The following is a 17,665-nucleotide window of genomic DNA, read 5'->3' as shown; positions in this document are numbered from 1 at the left end:
GAAGTTCTTTCTAATGTTTAGGTGGAATCTTCTTTCTTGTAGTTTGAATCCATTGCTCCGTGTCCGCTTCTCTGGAGCAGCAGAAAACAACCTTTCTCCCTCCTCTATATGACATCCTTTTATATAAAATAAAAAAATTCCTTCAGTAGCACCTTAAAGACCAACTAAGTTTTTATTTTGGTATGAGCTTTCGTGTGCATGCACACTTCTTCAGATACAGTGAAATGGAAGTTTCCAGGCACTTTTATATATTTGAACATGGCTATCATATCACCCCTTAACCTTCTCTTCTCCAGGCTAAACATACCCAGACTTTTTTTTTTTTAACTACTATCCCTGCCTCCTGCAAGCCAAGGCCTCTGGTATTCCTTGAGTCCTTGTTTGATGGCCCGTTTCTGAAAACGGGAAAATCCTCTGGGTTCACCCTTCCCTAGAAGCTTGACTTGGGAGCTTCCCTTGGTCTTCCAGTTTTCAATATGGGGGGGGGGGAGGGAGGGAACAGCAACACTATGGTATGCATATGCTCAAAAGCACTATGAACAATCACATCGCTGGAAGGGGACTTCATACGTCATCGAGACCAACCCATTGCTAATACAGGACACTCGAGTGCGGACAATTAAATACCCCCTCTCTGCACATTCCCCAGAGGCTCGATTTAAATTCGTTCTTATTTATGGAAGACAGTTCCCCCTTATGACATCAGGTGTTCCACAGGATCGCAGAAGTGTGGAGTTGGAAGCGCCCCCCAAAGTTCATCTGATCCAACCCCTTTGCAATGCAGGAACCTTTTTGCAAAGAGAAATTTCATAGAATCATAGAATTGGAAGGGACCCTGAGGGCAATCGAGTCCAACCCCTTTGCAATGCAGGAATATGCAGCTGCCCCCCCCCCCGATCAAACCTGTGACCTTGACGTTATCACCACCATGCTCTAATCAACTGAGCTTTCCACACTCAGTTGGCAGACACCCCTATACCTTGCGTATACCCAGAAGCGTCGAATAATCCCCTGCATGTGGAAATTCAGCATGTGGGGGGGGGGGAGCTCCAGCCTAGCTTCCTTCTGACATGCTAGCGCTTGCCTTTCTTTTTAAGGGAGGAGCATTTGACCCTGCCTGCAAATTTAGTCCTTTCTTGCGAAGCCACTGGGGTTTTGCAAAGAAAATCCATGTTTTGAAGCAGATGGCTGGTCTCTTTTAAGTCCTCCTGGAGCTGACCCATAAATTTAAGAGGGGTGTTGCAGAGTTGTGCTGGTTTTTGCAGGGATAGGGAGCTTGAGAAGTGAGTGGGGCGGGGGGAAGAGTTTTGTAGTCCCTCATCTCTTGGGCATAGTCAGTTCGAGCGCCGGAGCGGATGTGTTGCGGACGTCAGGCAAGGCTGCGAACAGGAACTCCAAGCCCAGGTGGTAGAGGCAGAAGAGGTTGTAGATACTCATGCCGACTGTCGGGAAGAAGGAGAGGCCGAACCCGAACCCACGGTAAGTGCTGCAGAGGTGCAGGCAGGCCCAGTAGCAGCACCTGTGAAAGCAAAGCGGAGCAAAGAAGAGCCTCGAGATCAGCGTTTCCCAAACTTGGGTCTCCGGTTGTTTGTGGACTACAGTTCCCATCATCCACGGCCGCTGGTCTTGCTAGCTAGGGATGATGGGCTTTGTAATCCTCAAGCAGCTGGAGACCCAGTTTTGGAAAAACCCAGCTCCAAAGCGTCAAAAAGAGAATTGAACTTGAAGATAAGTAGAAGTCATTCGGGTTGCTACCCCCCAAACAAAATTTACTCCTGTTCAGTTTACTCAGCACCTTTCAGGAGTAATTCGGAGATACAGTGGTGCCTCGCTTAACGAATGTCCAGCTTAACGAAATTTCCGCTTAACGAAAGGATTTTTCGAGCGGAGGTTGCCTCGCTAGACGAATTCGTTTTATGAAAAATTTGTCTAGCGAATCGCGGTTTCCCATAGGAATGCATTGAAATTCAATTAATGCGTTCCTATGGGCAAAAAAAATTTCAATGCATTCCTATGGGATTCGCTAGACAAATTTTTCATTATAAGAAAAGACCCGTGGAACGGATTAAATTCGTCTAGCGAGGCGCCACTGTATCTGAACCGGATCAGCTGAACCATTTTGTTCCTATTCAGGGCTTTTTCCCCCAGCCAGAACTCTCGGATGGGCGCCTTTTCCATTCTAAGAGAACAGCGGAGGTGCTCAAGGTGAGTTCCAGCGCCTCTTTCTAGAAAAAAAAAGCACTGAATTAGCGGCATCTGTTAAATGCAGCATGTCGCCATTAGCGAAATCAAACAAGGTGGAACCTGGGAAGCCGAACACCTTTGAACTCAAGCGTTTTGACTCCTAAACGATCGAAAACCGGAAGTGATTGTTCCAGTTTTCGAATGATTTTCAGAAGCCGGGTGTCTGGCGTGCTCCTGCAGCCAATCGGAAGCTGCACCTTGATTTTCGAACCCGTTCCAGGACGTATTAAATTTGAAAACCAAGGTACGACTGTATTTGGGTTATACGTTCTAAGCATTTGGTGCTGCTTCTGCTCCTGTAATATGGAAACAGGAGTCAGTAAGTGGACTTAGAAACAAATAGATGCAAAACCCACAGGTTAGAAACGGACTAACCTGTGAAGTCGCCTTCGCTGTGTGTTTGCGTTCGCTGGTTTTCATAGTCCTCTCCTTGCCACCCTACCCCGCCGAGCCCCACTCACAGAACCACAGAGTTGTAGAGCTGGGACCCCAAATGGTCATCTAGTCCAACCCCAGGCAATGAGAGACAGCAACACCTAGAAGGCGCTGTATTTACTAGCCGTAGACAACACTAAGCTGGTCGAAATTCAGCTTCCTGTGTTGCTCTTAAGAGCAGGACTGCTTCCTGAACAATGAGGTCTGGGAACTTGGGTTTTGTTTTCAGAGGGCGGGCTGCAATCTCAGCTGTTCCTGTCGGGTAAAACCCCTCGATGAAAAGGGTAGAGCAGGATTGTCGGAGGTTGCCTAGCCTGGAGATTGGAGGGTTTGGCCCGAGACAGGTCCCAAGGGCCAGGCAGAGATGTCTAGGGGGCCGCAGTCCCTGACTCAACATCTCACCTTCCAACAGCAAAGAGCCCCACGAGGATCGGGATGAGACGCAGGTGCTCCTGGGGAAGGAAAGTCGCCGTCACCACCACATTGAGGGCAAAGACGGACAGCTGGTCCACGGAGCCCGCGACGAAAAGCTGGTGGAGCAGGGCGGGCCGAGAGCGAGTGCCCAGGGGGCCGAGGTTGTCCAGGCACAAGGCAGAAAAGGCCCTCAGAACAATGCCTGCAGCCAGGAGGAGAAAGGAGGGTAGGGTGAGATTTTTTTCGGAGACCGTTTCCAGTTCAACAGCATCGGGGTGAAATGGGAGTACCTCAGACTATAAGGATACACTGGCGGAGAGACTTTGCGTACGACATACAACCTACAGCTTGGGGAAAGTTATGGAATCGGGATTTAAAGTTCACGGCATGTTATACTGTACGTTGAAAGAAAATTATATGAAAACGATGTACTGATGGTCTGTAAAAAAGGAAGAAAGGTAAAGGACCCCTGACAGTTAAGTGCAGTTGCAGACGACTCTGGGGTTGCGGCCCTCATTTTGCTTTTGTCCGCAGACAGTTTTTCCGGGTCATGTGGCCAGCAGGACTAAGCTGCTTCTGGAGAATGGAACACCAAAACCAGAGCAGCGCACGGAAACGTCGTTTACCTTCCCACCCACCTATTTATCTACTGGCACTTTGACGTGCTTTCAAACTGCTAGGTTGGCAGGAGCTGGGACAGAGCAACGGGAGCTCACCCCATCGGAGGGGATTGAACCGCAGACCTTCCGATCGGCAGGCCCAAGAGGCTCAGTGGTTTAGACCACAGCGCCATCTGCGTCCCCATACCGATGATCTGTAACTCCTAGTAAATAAGCAGAAATGTATAAAACACGCTCAAATGTATGCTGGAAACATAAGGGAAAAGAAGGCACCTTCTATCACAGGCATCCCCAAACTGCGGCCCTCCAGATGTTTTGGCATACAACTCCCATGATCCCTAGCTAACAGGACCAGTGGTCAGGGAAGATGGGAATTGTAGTCCAAAAGATCTGGAGGGCTGAGGTTTGGGGATGCCTGTTCTATCATATGTGGTGGAATTGCAAGGTAGTAAAAGGGTTTTGGGAAATAATATATAATGAGTTGAAAAAAATGTTTAAAATAACCTTTGCGGGGGGGGGGAACCCCCGAAGCCTTCCTTTTAGGAATTCTAGGTGCCGAAATCCCAAAGGAGCAGTAAAGACTATTTATGTATGTGACCACGGCTGTGCGGATGTTATTGGCCCAGAGATGGAAAGAAGATAAAGTTCCCACCAGAGAAAAATGGCAGGTGAAGTTGATGGACTATACTGAAATGGCTAAAGTGTCAGAAGTGTCAGAAATCAGGAAGACCAAAATTTTAATAAGGAATGGGAAAATTTTATAACTTATCTGAAAGATCATTGTAAACAGTTAAAATTGTTAGTAGGATTGGAATATCACTTGTAATTTAAGGTCGAATTCAGGGCATGATGGAGAGGTAAAAGATTAGGATCGTCATAAGAGATGCAGGAGGAAATGATTAATAATAGAACCTACAAAGGGGAGGGGGGAAGTCCAGGAGATTCCTTAGAATCTTGTTTTTATGACTTATGCTTGATATACCTCTGTAAAATTTTAATTTGACAAACCAAATAAATATTTTTTAAAAAAATTAAAATTTTAATTAATTTTAATTAAATTTAAAAAATGAGTGAGTGTTGTACTGGGTTCAGATCCCCACTCAGCCACGAAGCTCACTGAGTGACCTTGGGGAAACAAAGGGCCATCTAGTTCAACCCCCCTGAAATGCAGGAATCTCAACATAAAATCCAAAGATTATTTATCTAATTTCTTTTAAAAGCTCTCCAAGTTTTGAGGAGTGGCAGACAAAGATGATGGACTATGAGGAACTAGCCAAGCTGACCGGTAGAATCCGGAACCAAGACGACCAAAAATTTCAAAGAGACTGGAGTAAATTTATTTGGTATATGAATAATTACTGTAAAAATGTGAAGACGCTAGCGGGACTGAAATAAATCCTGCAACGAAAAACTTTAAAAACTTTCTAGACCAAAGAGACAGAGTTTGATTATAAGGATATAAAGGTCAGAGGTTGAAGATTTATAACCTTGCCGACAAAGGTCCGTATAGTTAAAGCTATGGTTTCCCCAATAGTGATGTATGGAAGTGAAAGATGGACCATAAAGAAGGCTGATCGCTGAAGAATTGATGCTTTTGAATTATGGTGCTGGAGGAGACTCTTGAGAGTCCCATGGACTGCAAGAAGATCAAACCTCTCCATTCTGAAGGAGATCAGCCCTGAGTGCTCACTGGAAGGGCAGATCCTGAAGCTGAGGCTCCAATACTTTGGCCACCTCATGAGAAGAGAAGACTCCCTGGAGAAGACCCTGATGTTGGGAAAGATGGAGGGCACTAGGAGAAGGGGACGACAGAGGATGAGATGGTTGGACAGTGTTCTTGAAGCTACCAACATGAGTTTGACCAAACTGCGGGAGGCAGTGGAAGACAGGAGTGCCTGGCGTGCTATGGTCCATGGGGTCACGAAGAGTCGGACACGACTAAACGACTAAACAACAACTCTGAGTAGGGCCAGCGCTGCCTGCAACCCGGAACTTTCGGCCTCCAAGATAAATATCTCTCATTGCTTTTTGCAACCTTCGGAGGAATTGTGGCTTGAAAGCTGCCCACTTTGCAAATTTTTCTGTCCGCTCCCCCAAACATCCCATTAAGCCAGGAATGCTCAGCTTGGGGAAAAAATCTCTGCGTTTGGACCCCCGCAACTCACATGCTGCCCTCTGTTTGCAGAAATAACAGCAGGTGGCTGGAATAGGTTTCTGCCTTAATGGAAACAGAGATGGGAAAGGTGATGGGGTGGACGAGAATCTCGGCCGCCCTAAACGCATTGGGACTCATTGGACTCATTGGATTGGAGAATTACCAGTGTACATTTCTGGGCACAATTCAAAGTGTTGGTGCTGACCTTTAAACCCCTCAATGGCCTTGGACAAGTATACTTGAAGGAGCGTCTCCACCCCCATCGTTCAGTCCAGACAATGAGGTCCAGTGCCGAGGGCCTTCTGGCAGTTCCCTCACTGCGAGAAGGTTACAAGGAACCAGGCAGAGGGCCTTCTCGGTGGTGGCGCCCGCCCTGTGGAACGCCCTCCCATCAGATGTCAAGGAAATAAACAACTATCTGACTTTCTGAAGACATTTGAATGCAGCCTTGTTTATTGAATTTTTTAATGTTTGATCTTTTACTGCGTTTTTAATATCCTGTCGGAAGCCGCCCAGAGTGGCTGGGGAAACCAGCATGGTATTATTATTATTATTATTATTATTATTATTATTATTATTATTATCAGTGTCAAATCAGTGTTAGAAATCCCCCAGTCGCCAGGCGTGTTTTGCGACGGGTGCAAGTCCAACTGCGACCTCGTGAAGATCTCCATCTGGCTGGCCCCTTCACTACAATTCCCATCTTTCCCGACCACTGGTCCTGTTAGCTAGGGATCATGGGAGTTGTAGGCCAAAACATCTGGAGGGCCGCAGTTTGGGGATGCTTGTCCTAGGGCTTGCCAATCAGAAGGTTGGCGGTTCGAATCCCCACAACAGGGTGAGCTCCCGTTGCTCGGTCCCAGCTCCTGCCAACCTAGCAGTTTGAAAGCACGTCAAAGTGCAAGTAGATAAATAGGTACCGCTACAGCGGGAAGGTAAACAAGCGTTTCTGTGCGCTGCTCTGGTTCGCCAGAAGCGGCTTAGTCATGCTGACCACATGACCCGGAAGCTGTACGCCGGCTCCCTCGGCCAATAAAGCAAGATGAGCGCCGCAACCCCAGAGTCGTCCGTGACTGGACCTAATGGTCAGGGGTCCCTTTAACTTTAAAGCGGAGGTTTATAAACTGTGTTCGCCAAACTGGTGCCCAGAAATCTCCACGGGGCCGCAATGGGACCACGCCGCTGGCAAATTGCACCTAGGTGGCAGACCCAGGAAAAAAAATGAGCGAGGGGAGAGAAGTTGGTGGAGGAAACATTCTGCTGCAATAGGAAATGTCACCTGGCTTATACACCCTCCAACATTTCTCCAATAAAAATAGGGACATCCTATTCAATAACTGTGTAACTGTGATGTTTAGCTTATTTGTTAGTTGTTCTGTTAATAGTATTACATAGATGGCAATTGTTTTATTTGGGATTAGGGATTGTTTTACTGACGTTAAGTATTCTATACAATTTATGCTGTATTCGTGATGTTCCATTATGTTATCTTTTGTTTGTAAGACGCTTTGAGATTTATTTGAATAAAAAACGGCATATAAATAATTAAATAATAATATTCTTATTTATCCCCCACTCTGGGCAGCTCCCAAACAGATATAAAAACATAATAAAACCTTAAACATTAAAAAGCTTCCCTATAAAGGGCTTGGGGCTCGCATAACTCCACCCCATTGGTTCCCAGGACGTTTCCAAGCACAATTCAAAGTGTTGGTGCTGACCTTTCAAGCCCTAAGGCCTAAACGGTCTCAGCCCAGTATACCTGAAGGAGTGTCTCCACCCCCATCATCCAGCCCGGACACGGAGGTCCAGCTCCGAGGGCCTTCTGGTGGTTCCCTCCCTGCGAGAAGTGAGATTACAAGGAACCAGGCAAAGGGCCTTCTCGGTGGTGGCGCCCACACTGTGGAACACCCTCCCATCAGAAGTCAAGGAAAGAAAACAGCTATCAGACTTTTAGAAGACATCTGAAGGCAGCCCTGTTTATGGAAGTTTTCAATGTTTGATGTTTTATCGTGTTTCTAATATTCTGTTTGGGAGCCGCCCAGAGTGGCTGGGGAAACCCAGCCAGATGTGGGCAGGGTATAAATAATTTATTATTATTATTATTATTATTATTATTATTATTAATACCCTCCAACATTTTCCCGATGAAAATAGGGACATCCTCAGGATCAACTCAGAAACCATGACGGTTTCTGTAAACCTGAGACTGTCCCTGCAAAATAAGGACCCTTGCGGGGGGGGGGGGGTCTGCACCTTCTGTTTGCTGCTCCCCCCAACCCCCCAAAACATGCATCTTTTACCGAGGAGGATAGGCAGCCCAGCGACCGGCAGGCAACGTAGAGCCAAGGCAACACGGCTGGCAAGATCCGGGCAGGCAAGGGCTGGCAGCGGAAGGAAGTAATAGGTTACATAGAGGAACCACGGAGCCAGGAGGAGGGCGACGAAGGCCGAGGCTACGGCTTTCATGTGCTCGCTCCCAGAGCAGGCCCGGCAACCCCTGCTGCCCCCTACGCAGGAGGTCAGCTTCCCCGAGCCGTGGCGCAAAACCGGGCAGGCGCTGTCTCCCGCTTCCAGCCAGGGCTGGCATTCGTGGGGAGGCCGGCCGGTCGGTGTGAGGGTCCCGGTTTGGCCGCCTTCTGACCTTTGCTCAGGATGGGGAAGGGGAAACCGTGGCACGACATGGAAGGAGTCCAAAAAGGACGTCTCTTTGGGCAACCGGGTGGCCACAGTGTCGGCCCCAGCCATGGGGGGCAGCCCCACGTCGCTCCCTTCTGGGGCCTGCGCTGCCCCCTGCGGCGGAGGGAGACTAGGTTGAACCAGGGGGTCGGGGAAGGCTAGCCCAGGGAGAGGGCTGGGAGAGGACATCCCTCCTCCTCCTCCTCCTCCTCCTCCTCCTCCTCCTCCTCCTCCTCCTCCTTCCTCCTCCTCCTCCTCTTCCTCTTCCTCCTCCGCTTCAGTAGAATGCAGCTCCTCGAGAGACGATTCAGGGCTGTCGGAGACGGGCGCCAGGGAAATCTGGGTGTCGAGGTCCAGGAATGGCGAGAAGGAGAGGTGGCTAGGGTCAATGTCACGGAGCTGGCCGATGATGTCGGCAAGAGAGTCTCGGACGCTGTCAAACTCCTTCAGCTGGCGGGGGCTGGCGGGGCTCCTTGTGGTCGCCATCGTAGGGAGAGAGGGTGAGCAACGGGCGAGGGTGTCTGGAAAGAAGACAGCAGGCATGACCTGGCATCCTTGGGTAGTTGGCTGGCCCCTTCCCCGATGCTACTGTTTCCTGACATTTAACTCCCCCCAAAAAAATATTTATTTATTTTTATTGAATTCATATACTGCCCTATACCCAGAGGCCTCAGGGCAGTTCACAAACAAAGATCATAATATATAAAATCAAAATAAGAACAGTAACCCAATAACACCCCCCCCCAAAAAAAGAGCCACGTTTTAAAAGGGTATAGGATCAACCAAAGGCCTGGTTAAAAAGGAACATTTTCGCCTGGCACCTAAAGGTGTACAATGAAGGCGCCAGGCAAACTTCCCTGGGGAGAGCATTCCGCAGAAGGGGAGCCACCACAGAAAAGGCCCTGTTCTCGTGTTGCCACCCTCCAGACCTCTCAAGGAGGAGGCACACGAAGAAGGGCCTATGATCTCAGGGTCCAGGTAGGTTCATATGGAAAGAGGTGGTCCTTGAGGTATTGCGGTCCTGAGCCGTTTAAGGCTTTATAGGTCAAAATCAGCACTTTGAATTGGGCCCGGAAACTCATTGGTAGCCCGTGCAGTCAAACCAGGATTGGTGCAATATGCTCAAACTGTCTTGCCACACAGTGAGCAACCTGGATGCTGAATTCTGCACCGGCTGAAGTTTCCGAACTGTCTTCAGAGGAAGCCCTACGTCTAATGCATTGCAGTAATCTAACCCTGAGGTTACCAGAGCATAGACGACAACAGCAATGCTCCGAGGCGGATGCTCAGCAACTCAGTGGTGTCTCTGGGTACTACCACCTGGCCCCTTCCGGACATACTAACAAAAGAGGGGCTTACCAGAGTCCACTTTCCTCCCTTCATACCTGGAAACAGGTAGGTAGCGCACGGAAGCTCATACCAATAATAAACTTAGTCGGTCTCTAAGGTGCTACTGGAAGGAATTCTTTTATTTTGTTTCATACCTGGAGCGAGTCCTGGGGCACAGGCCTCAAAAGGACTAGAAACTTGGAAACGAACATTCGAGGAATAGGTCACAGTTTTGCTCCCTCTCACCGGGGACTGCTTCGCCGCCCTTTTTATTCGACTGCTCTATACACACACACACACACACCCCGGCCTTTTAATTTTCTTCCTCCTTGTCCTGCAACCATCCCATGAAAGAACCGGTAGCAGAGTAGATGTTAACCATGATGGGTTGGCAGCAGCCTCTGTTCTTATGCTCCCTTCCTTCCTCCCCCCCCCCCCAAATGCAGGTTTCATATCCCTGACCATTTCCCGTGTTGGACAGTTTGCCCTTTCAGCCCACAAAATGTTTGTGAGCATTCCGTGATGCTCCCCGCTGTCTCTCCAGTGGCCAGATTGACAGGTGGCCAATAGCCTATCGCAGGGACAGGGAGACTTTCGGCTTGTGCGAAGTCCCTCCCCCTTTATTCTTCTTTTTTTAACTAGAATCCCAAGGCATAAATGCAGCTGTCTTCGACCTCCAACCACTTGACCTCTTTCTCTTGCCCCCCCCCCAAATGCTGAGGAAGAAATAAATGCAGCCCCCCCGCCCCCACCTCCTATAGATCAGAAATGCAAGGATTTCCCCCACTTCTTAGGAAGGGTTCTGGCCAAAAACAGGGATCTCTCTCGGCCTCTGTCACTCCCCCCCCCAAACAAAAAGTCCTGTTGAGGAGGATTTGATGGTTTAAAAGTACAGCAAAAGTGGGGAGGGGGGGTTGCATACCCCAAATCTGTCACCGACTCCCCATTTCAAGAACTACCCTCCCATGTTTGATTTGCTGCTTTGAAACCCACCCCCAGCGCATAGCCAAGGTGGGCTCCCGTCTGGGCTAGACAGCATCCTCATTTTCCGCCACCCCCAAATCCACTCCACCCCCCACACACCCCCTCTCTCCAAATCAACCCCACCTCTGTGACCCACGCCGGCACCCCAGGACTCAAGCGGTGAACCCCCAAACCTCAAAGGACCCCCGACACTATTCTCTTCCCAGCCGAGCTCTTTTCTGTGTGCTGCCCACCAAAAAAAAAAAAAAAATCCACTCCCCCCCCCATCAGCCTATCTCCATCATAGCAGCCCCTCAAATCTCGGCCTCTTAACCCCTAAGAAAACAAGATAAATTCCTTCTCCAACTTTCGCCCCCCCCCGCACCAGAAGCCCCCCATCATACAATGGTACCCCTCCCCCAGTTTTTACTTCCACAAACAGCCCTCCCCAAATTCACCCTACCAACACCACCCTCTTTATTGAGCTTCACCTCCCCCCCATGCAACACGGCCCCCCCCAGCAAAAAAAAACCCAAAAACCATTCCCCGCATCTCTCTCCGTCTCCATCCTGAATTCCTTTCCAGCACCGCTTCTCTCCTGGCACCCCAGATCTCTCCCCCCCCCCCGCTTGATTATCCCCTATCATTTGAGATCTATTCCCTCACCATGCTGCCCCCCCAATCGCTACCTTCTATTTTATGGCCCCCCACACCCCCAATTTTCATTACCAGTCTGCGCGCGCTTCTCCAGGTTCCGCTAGAAAAAAATTAAAACAAAAAAACCTGCTACAAACTTTCACTGATTCGTACTCTGCCCCCCCCCCGCACACATCTGTTCCTAGAGGCGCCGCCCCCGTCCCCTCCCACCCGCCAATCGCTGCTCGCAAACGCCAAGCGGCGGCGGCGGCGGGGGGCCCCTTTATCAACGCATTCCAAAGCCCCTTCCCCCTCTGGCCCGGAGCCCGGAGTGGGAAAGTGGGCTGGGCTTGGGGGGGGGCTAACTTCATTCATGGGGTATTAACACAAAGAGAGGGTCCTGGGAGGGGGAACAGAGCGCAAGAGGCAGCGCCATCAGCCTGAGAGTTTGCAAGGGTTAAATTGCAATTGGGGAGGGGGGTGAGAGGGGGGGTCTAATCATAGGAGCAAACTCCTAGGGACAAGCATCCCTTCAACCCCCCCCAATAAAATATTTGAAGGGGGGGCAAATTTGATGGGCATTGGCATTCAAATGGTCTGCGTGCAGCGCATCATGTGATCAATTATGTAGGGCGGCGGGGCTTACCTCCCCCCCCCATATTTTATTCAAGTTGGCACACCTGGATCTAATTATTCTTAATGGGACTTAAATTTAGCTGTGGGGTGGGGAGAGACACACCTTCGCTCCCAGCATCCTCTTTGGCTTGGAGGGAGTTGGGGGCTCCCGTCAATTTGTGGGAGGGGGAGCTGCAGCTCTAGGATGCATTGGTTGGCTGGAGGCAGGGTGGTGTAGTGGTTAGAGCAGAGCAGGGCCGGCCCAAGTCGTTTCGGCATCGTTTTGGCCACAAAATGCCACCTCCTCACCCACCGCCAAGGAAGAAGGGGGGAGTGATTTGGAACAAGATGGGGAAATCAAATCAACCAGCCTTACCTTTGTGGGCAACGCGGAGAAATGTTATTGGGTGACAGAGGAAAAGCGGAACTACTCAGCACCTACTTTGCCTCTGTCTTCACCCAAAAGGTGAAAGCGATGCCCAACCGGGTGATAACAGAATAAACCAAAGGTCAGCAACCTTTTCCAGCCATGGGCCGGTCCACCGTCCCTCAGACCATGTGGTGGGCCAGACTATATTTTTTGGGGGGGAAAGGAACAAATTCCTATGCCCCACAAATAACCCAGAGATGCATTTTTAAATAAAAGGATGCATTCTACTCATGTAAAAACATGCTGATTCCCAGACTGTCCGCAGGCTGGATTTAGAAGGCAATTGGGCTGCATCCGGCCCCTGGGCCTTAGGTTGCCAACCCATGGAATCAACGATGTAAGGAGGTAGCTGCAGCCCAAGATTGGGAAAGAAGTAAGAAGGGAACAATACTTTAAATCAAATCCAGGGCCTTATGAACTGCATACAAGCGTACTAAATGAGCTTGTGGATGCAATTTCAGAACCTTTGTCTATGATTTTTGAGAATTCTTGGAGAACAGGTGAGGTCCCTACAGACTGGAGGTGGGCAAATGTTGTCCCCATCTTCAAAAAGGGGGAAAGGAAGACCCAGGTAATTACTGACATCGGTACCAAGGAAGGTCCTAAGTCTAAGAACAGATTATTCAACAGCCGGTCTGTGTGTATTTAGAAATGGATGTTGTGATTACTAAGACCCAGCACAGGTTTATCAAAAGTAACTCGTGCCAGACCATCTGATTTCCGTTTTTGATGGAATCACAAACTTGGTGAATCAGGGAAATGCTGTGGACATACAGTAGTGTATCTTGGGTTTCGACAAAGTCCCCCATGGTATTCTCACGAGGAAGCGGGTAAAACGTGGGTTGAAAGAGGAAAGAGGTTAGGTGGATTTGTAGCTGGTTGACTGACCGAACCTGAAAAGTACTCATTAATGGTTCTAAATCATCCTGGGGGAAAGTGACAAGTGGGGTGCCGCAGGGTTTTGTCTTGGGCCTGTTGTTGTTTAACATCTTTATAAATGACTTGGATGGAGGAATTGAGGGGGCGCTCATCAAATTTGCAGATGACACCAAAGTGGGAGAGATAGTTAATGTCGCAGAAGATGGACTCAGGATTCAAAATGACCTTAACAGATTGGAGAACTGGGCACGAGCTAAGAAAAATAATTTCAATAGGGACAAATATAAGCTTCTATGCTTAGGCAGGAAGAACCAGATGCACAAATGTAGGATGGGGAACACCTGGCTTACTAGCGGTACATGTGAAAAGGATCTGGGGGTCTTGGTGGACCACAAGCTGAACGTGAGCCCACAGTGTGATGCAGCAGCAAAAAAAGCGAATGCTATTCTGGGCTGCGTCAGCAGAAGTGTTCAGTAAAGTTACTCTTTACTGCTTCCAAACCTGGAGGTTTCACTGCAGTGATGCTTCGCATTTATCCAGAGACTTCTGTGCCTCCTCTGGGAACTGCCCAAGCTCATTTTAAAGTCTGTATCTGTGGTTGCATCTGCTCAGGTGGTTGGGCATGAAAATGATCCACCATAGGGCATCGCAACCTGCAAGTCTATTTAACATCTATATGAAGCCACTGCAAGGAATTCTGGAGCACAATGCCATTCGTATTGCTGATTGCACACGTCTATTTCACCATATAGGACACGGGTGGTGCTGTGGTCTAAACCACTGAGCCTCTTGGGCTTGCTGATCAGAAGGTTGGCGGTTCGAATCCCCAGGACGGAGTGAGCTCCCGTTGCTCCGTCCCAGCTCCTGCCAAGCTAGCAGTTCGAAAGCACGCCAGTGCAAGTAGATAAATAGGTACTGCTGAGGCGGAAAGGTAAACGGCGTTTCCGTGCGCTCTGGTTTCTGTCACCGTGTCCCGTTGCTCTAGAAGCGGTTTAGTCCTGTTGGCCACATGACCCGGAAAGCTGTCAGTAGACAAACACCATCTCCCTCCCGAGATGAGTGCCACAACCCCATAGTCTCCTTGGACTGGACTTAACCGTCCAGGGGTCCTTTTTTACCTTTTATGATTTGAATAAGCAGAGTTGGTGCAATTCTGGACCAGTTGTGAGCTGAGTAAATGCCAATGAACGGAGAGAGTCTGATTCACCAGGTGAAGAAAGTTTCTAGCTTTAATCATACCTATAATGTTTTTAGATATATATATGTGAATAGTGCTTAGAGGATAAATAATAGTGGTTTTTTAAATAAATGACCAGCTGGAATGGAAACTGCCCATTGGAAGGCATGGCCTGAGCTGTACCTCTCGCATCTCAACTGCAAATTATCGTTCTGTGACTGGGGCTGTAGCATCTCTCCCGATCTATAAAAGCAGAATATGAGAACATAGAAAAAGCTCTACCCATCTTGTCCAGTATCCTGTTCTCACAGCAGCCAACCAGATGCCACAATGGGAATCCTGACAGTAAGAGCTGTTCGGCAGTGGAATTTGCTACCAAGGAGTGTGGTGGAGTCTCCTTCTTTGGAGGTCTTTAAGCAGAGGCTTGACAGGCCTATGTCAAGAATGCTTTGATGGTGTTTCCTGCTTGGCAGGGGGTTGGACTGGATGGCCCTTGTGGTCTCTTCCAACTCTATGATTCTATGAATCCCAAAAGCAAGACCCAACCACGAGAGCACTTTTTAAATTTTGTTTCAACTACGTCAGACCAACACGGCTAACTACCTGTAACTAGCACTTTTAATAAGATCGACATCAGAGTCCTTTTGGTGGAAGGGGGGAAAAAATTCTTTAATATTGCCTTAATGGAAAATCGACGGCTCCCCCCAGTGGTAATTTTTAGGAAAGACACATATTAGTCTGTTTCTCAAAATATATATATGTAAACATACCCAGGGAGCAGCTAGACAGGTCGTGGCATCTGTATCCCATTCTAGAATCAACCTCCCCATCCCCGATTACAGTAACTTTTGCACTGTTTGGTTACACATGCATTTGCCAAGAGTTAACAGGTAGCTCTTCCCTGACATGGAGCGGTGTCTGACAGCCAACATGCAGCAGTAGTTAGTACTTAACAGCATATTGGATTGCTGGCATGCAGGAGCGGGTGGAATTTGACAGCTCGCAATGAGCTGCTTGTACCTTTTTTCCCCCTTTTTTTGTGCGAATGTCCCTAGATTTGTTTAACCGAACTGGAAGCTGTTCTGGTCTCTCCCCTCCCCAATCCCCACCAATATATGCTGGAATAGGATCCCAAGAGCAGTTCTCCTTCGGGGCCCAATCCACCAGGGCATCCTATATAATAAAGTCCCTGTGTCTCTGCGTCCAGTATTCCCTGTGTCCCTGGGTTTGCGCTAATGCGCATGTGCCCCACGGACACAGGGACTGGACGAAGAGGCGGGACGTACACACGCGCGTTCTCTCCCCCCCCTCAACCCTCTGCCTCCCGTCCCCCCTGCAGCGGCGGACCAAGATGGCGGCATCGGGCTCCGGGGCTGGCCCATGGGAGGAGCGGCGGGGCCGCGGCCTTCCCTCCCTCTCTGTGCTCGGCCGCGGGACACAATGGGAGAGCGCTTTGTTTAATTGCGTTCCTGGTGCGCTCCGCGGCCGAGCGCAGAAAGGGAGGGAAAGCCGCGGCCCCGTCGCACCTCTAGCGCCCGTTTTCTTAACGAGCTGAATGAGACTAGTTCTCCTATAAAAGGCCCGTTGAAATGAACGGAAGGGGTTGATACTGGCCTGACACTGACCTGATTCCAGCAGAGATTTGCTTATGGAAATGCCACCTATTGACCAAAGGTAAAGACAACCTTGGTGCTGTTTTTTTATTTTATTTTATAGAGATGACGTGTCTATGAAGCAGGGAGGACAGCTGAAAATAATGCCAGCGTATTTCACATCTGACAACCCCCTGGGTTTCAGATAGTACATGGGTAGACGAGTCTCAGATACAATTTTCATGGCCCTCTTGTGGCTAGGGTGGCACGTTGACCAGAAGTGAGTGTAGTTAGCATTAACTCTGGAAGGGACTACAGTGGTACCTTGGTTCTCAAACACCTTGGCACTCAAACAACTTGGAACCCAAACACTGCAAACTCGGAATTAAGTGTTCCGGTTTGTGAACTTTTTCCATAAGCCGAATGTGCTCCGTTTTGAATGTTACACTCCTGATTTGAGTGTTACACTGAGGTCTGTTTTTGCTATGTATTTTGCGTTTTTGTTTTTGCGGCTTTTTGTTTTTGTGACTGTGTGGAACCCAGTTCAGCAACTGACTGACTGTGCGACTGCAGTACATTGTTTATTTGCTGTCATTTTATGGATCAACTAGTGTAATTCAGCCCGTTGAATAAACGGGCACTAGAACATCCCGGGGTTCGGAGAAGCGCTTGCGCAGCACTTCTCCGAACCCCAGGACCTGTCCTTGTTGTCGGCGGCAGGAGGACAGGAACGGAGGAGGAGAAAGCAGCCCTTTCTCCTCCTTCCTTCCTCTCCCCCAGCCGCCGACAGGAAGGAGACATCCCGGGGTTCGGAGAAGCGCTTGCGCAGCACTTCTCCAAACCCCGGAACCTGTCCTTGCTGGACGCACACACGCGTGCTCTCCCCCCCCCCGCTGCCAATGCTCAGTCCGGCTGGGAGCAGCGGTTGGCGGCCGCAGGGAACCGGTAGGTGGGGGGTGGGGAGAGTGTGTGTGTGTGTGTGTGCGTGTGTGTGCGTGCAGTCTCTGCATCCAATCCCTGTGTCCGTGGGGTAGCGCGGACACAGGGACACAGGGAATCTGGACGCAGAGACACTTGCACTTTATTATATAGGATGGTCTCGTTGTTTACAGGTGAAACTCGGAAAATTAGAATATCGTCGAAAAGGGCATTTATTTCAGTAACGCAACTTAAAAGGTGAAACCAATATATGAGATAGATGCATGACATGCAAAGCAAGATATGTCAAGCCTTTATTTGTTGTAATTGTAATTATTTGTCGCTAGGCAGGTCAATTATAAATGGAATGTAATTAATGAAATGTAATAGCGGTGTTTATTTTTGTATTATTGTAACTATTTGTTTTATTACTGTGGAATTTCCAAAAGGAAGCTTTTGTAAAAATTAAAAGAAAAATAAAAAATAGTAAGTTGCATTACTGAAATAAATGTACTTTTGATGATATTCTAATTTTCTGAGTTTCACCTGTAGTAAAATTCATGTTAAATTGCTGTTTTA

At 48.9% G+C, this 17,665-nt stretch overlaps 1 protein-coding gene across 1 annotated transcript; it reads right to left on the bottom strand.

Annotated features, from left to right (window-relative positions):
• Positions 1–153: 153 nt before the first annotated feature.
• On the bottom strand, positions 154–9,033 carry LOC118086050 (uncharacterized). Its single transcript, XM_088673019.1, has 3 exons — positions 8,172–9,033; positions 3,082–3,295; positions 154–1,519 (listed from the first exon to the last, which is right to left on the bottom strand). Exons 1-3 carry the CDS (start codon positions 9,031–9,033, stop codon positions 1,318–1,320), a joined length of 1,278 nt encoding a protein of 425 aa, XP_088529145.1. The 3' UTR covers positions 154–1,317.
• Between the last annotated feature and the right edge of the window lie 8,632 nt (positions 9,034–17,665).

This window comes from Zootoca vivipara, chromosome 6, assembly GCF_965207765.1.
Source record: "Zootoca vivipara chromosome 6, rZooViv2.hap1.1, whole genome shotgun sequence".
NCBI lineage: Eukaryota > Metazoa > Chordata > Lepidosauria > Squamata > Lacertidae > Zootoca > Zootoca vivipara.
The sequence above is the reverse complement of the archived record's forward strand: the minus strand, read 5'-3'. Positions and strand labels throughout refer to the sequence as shown.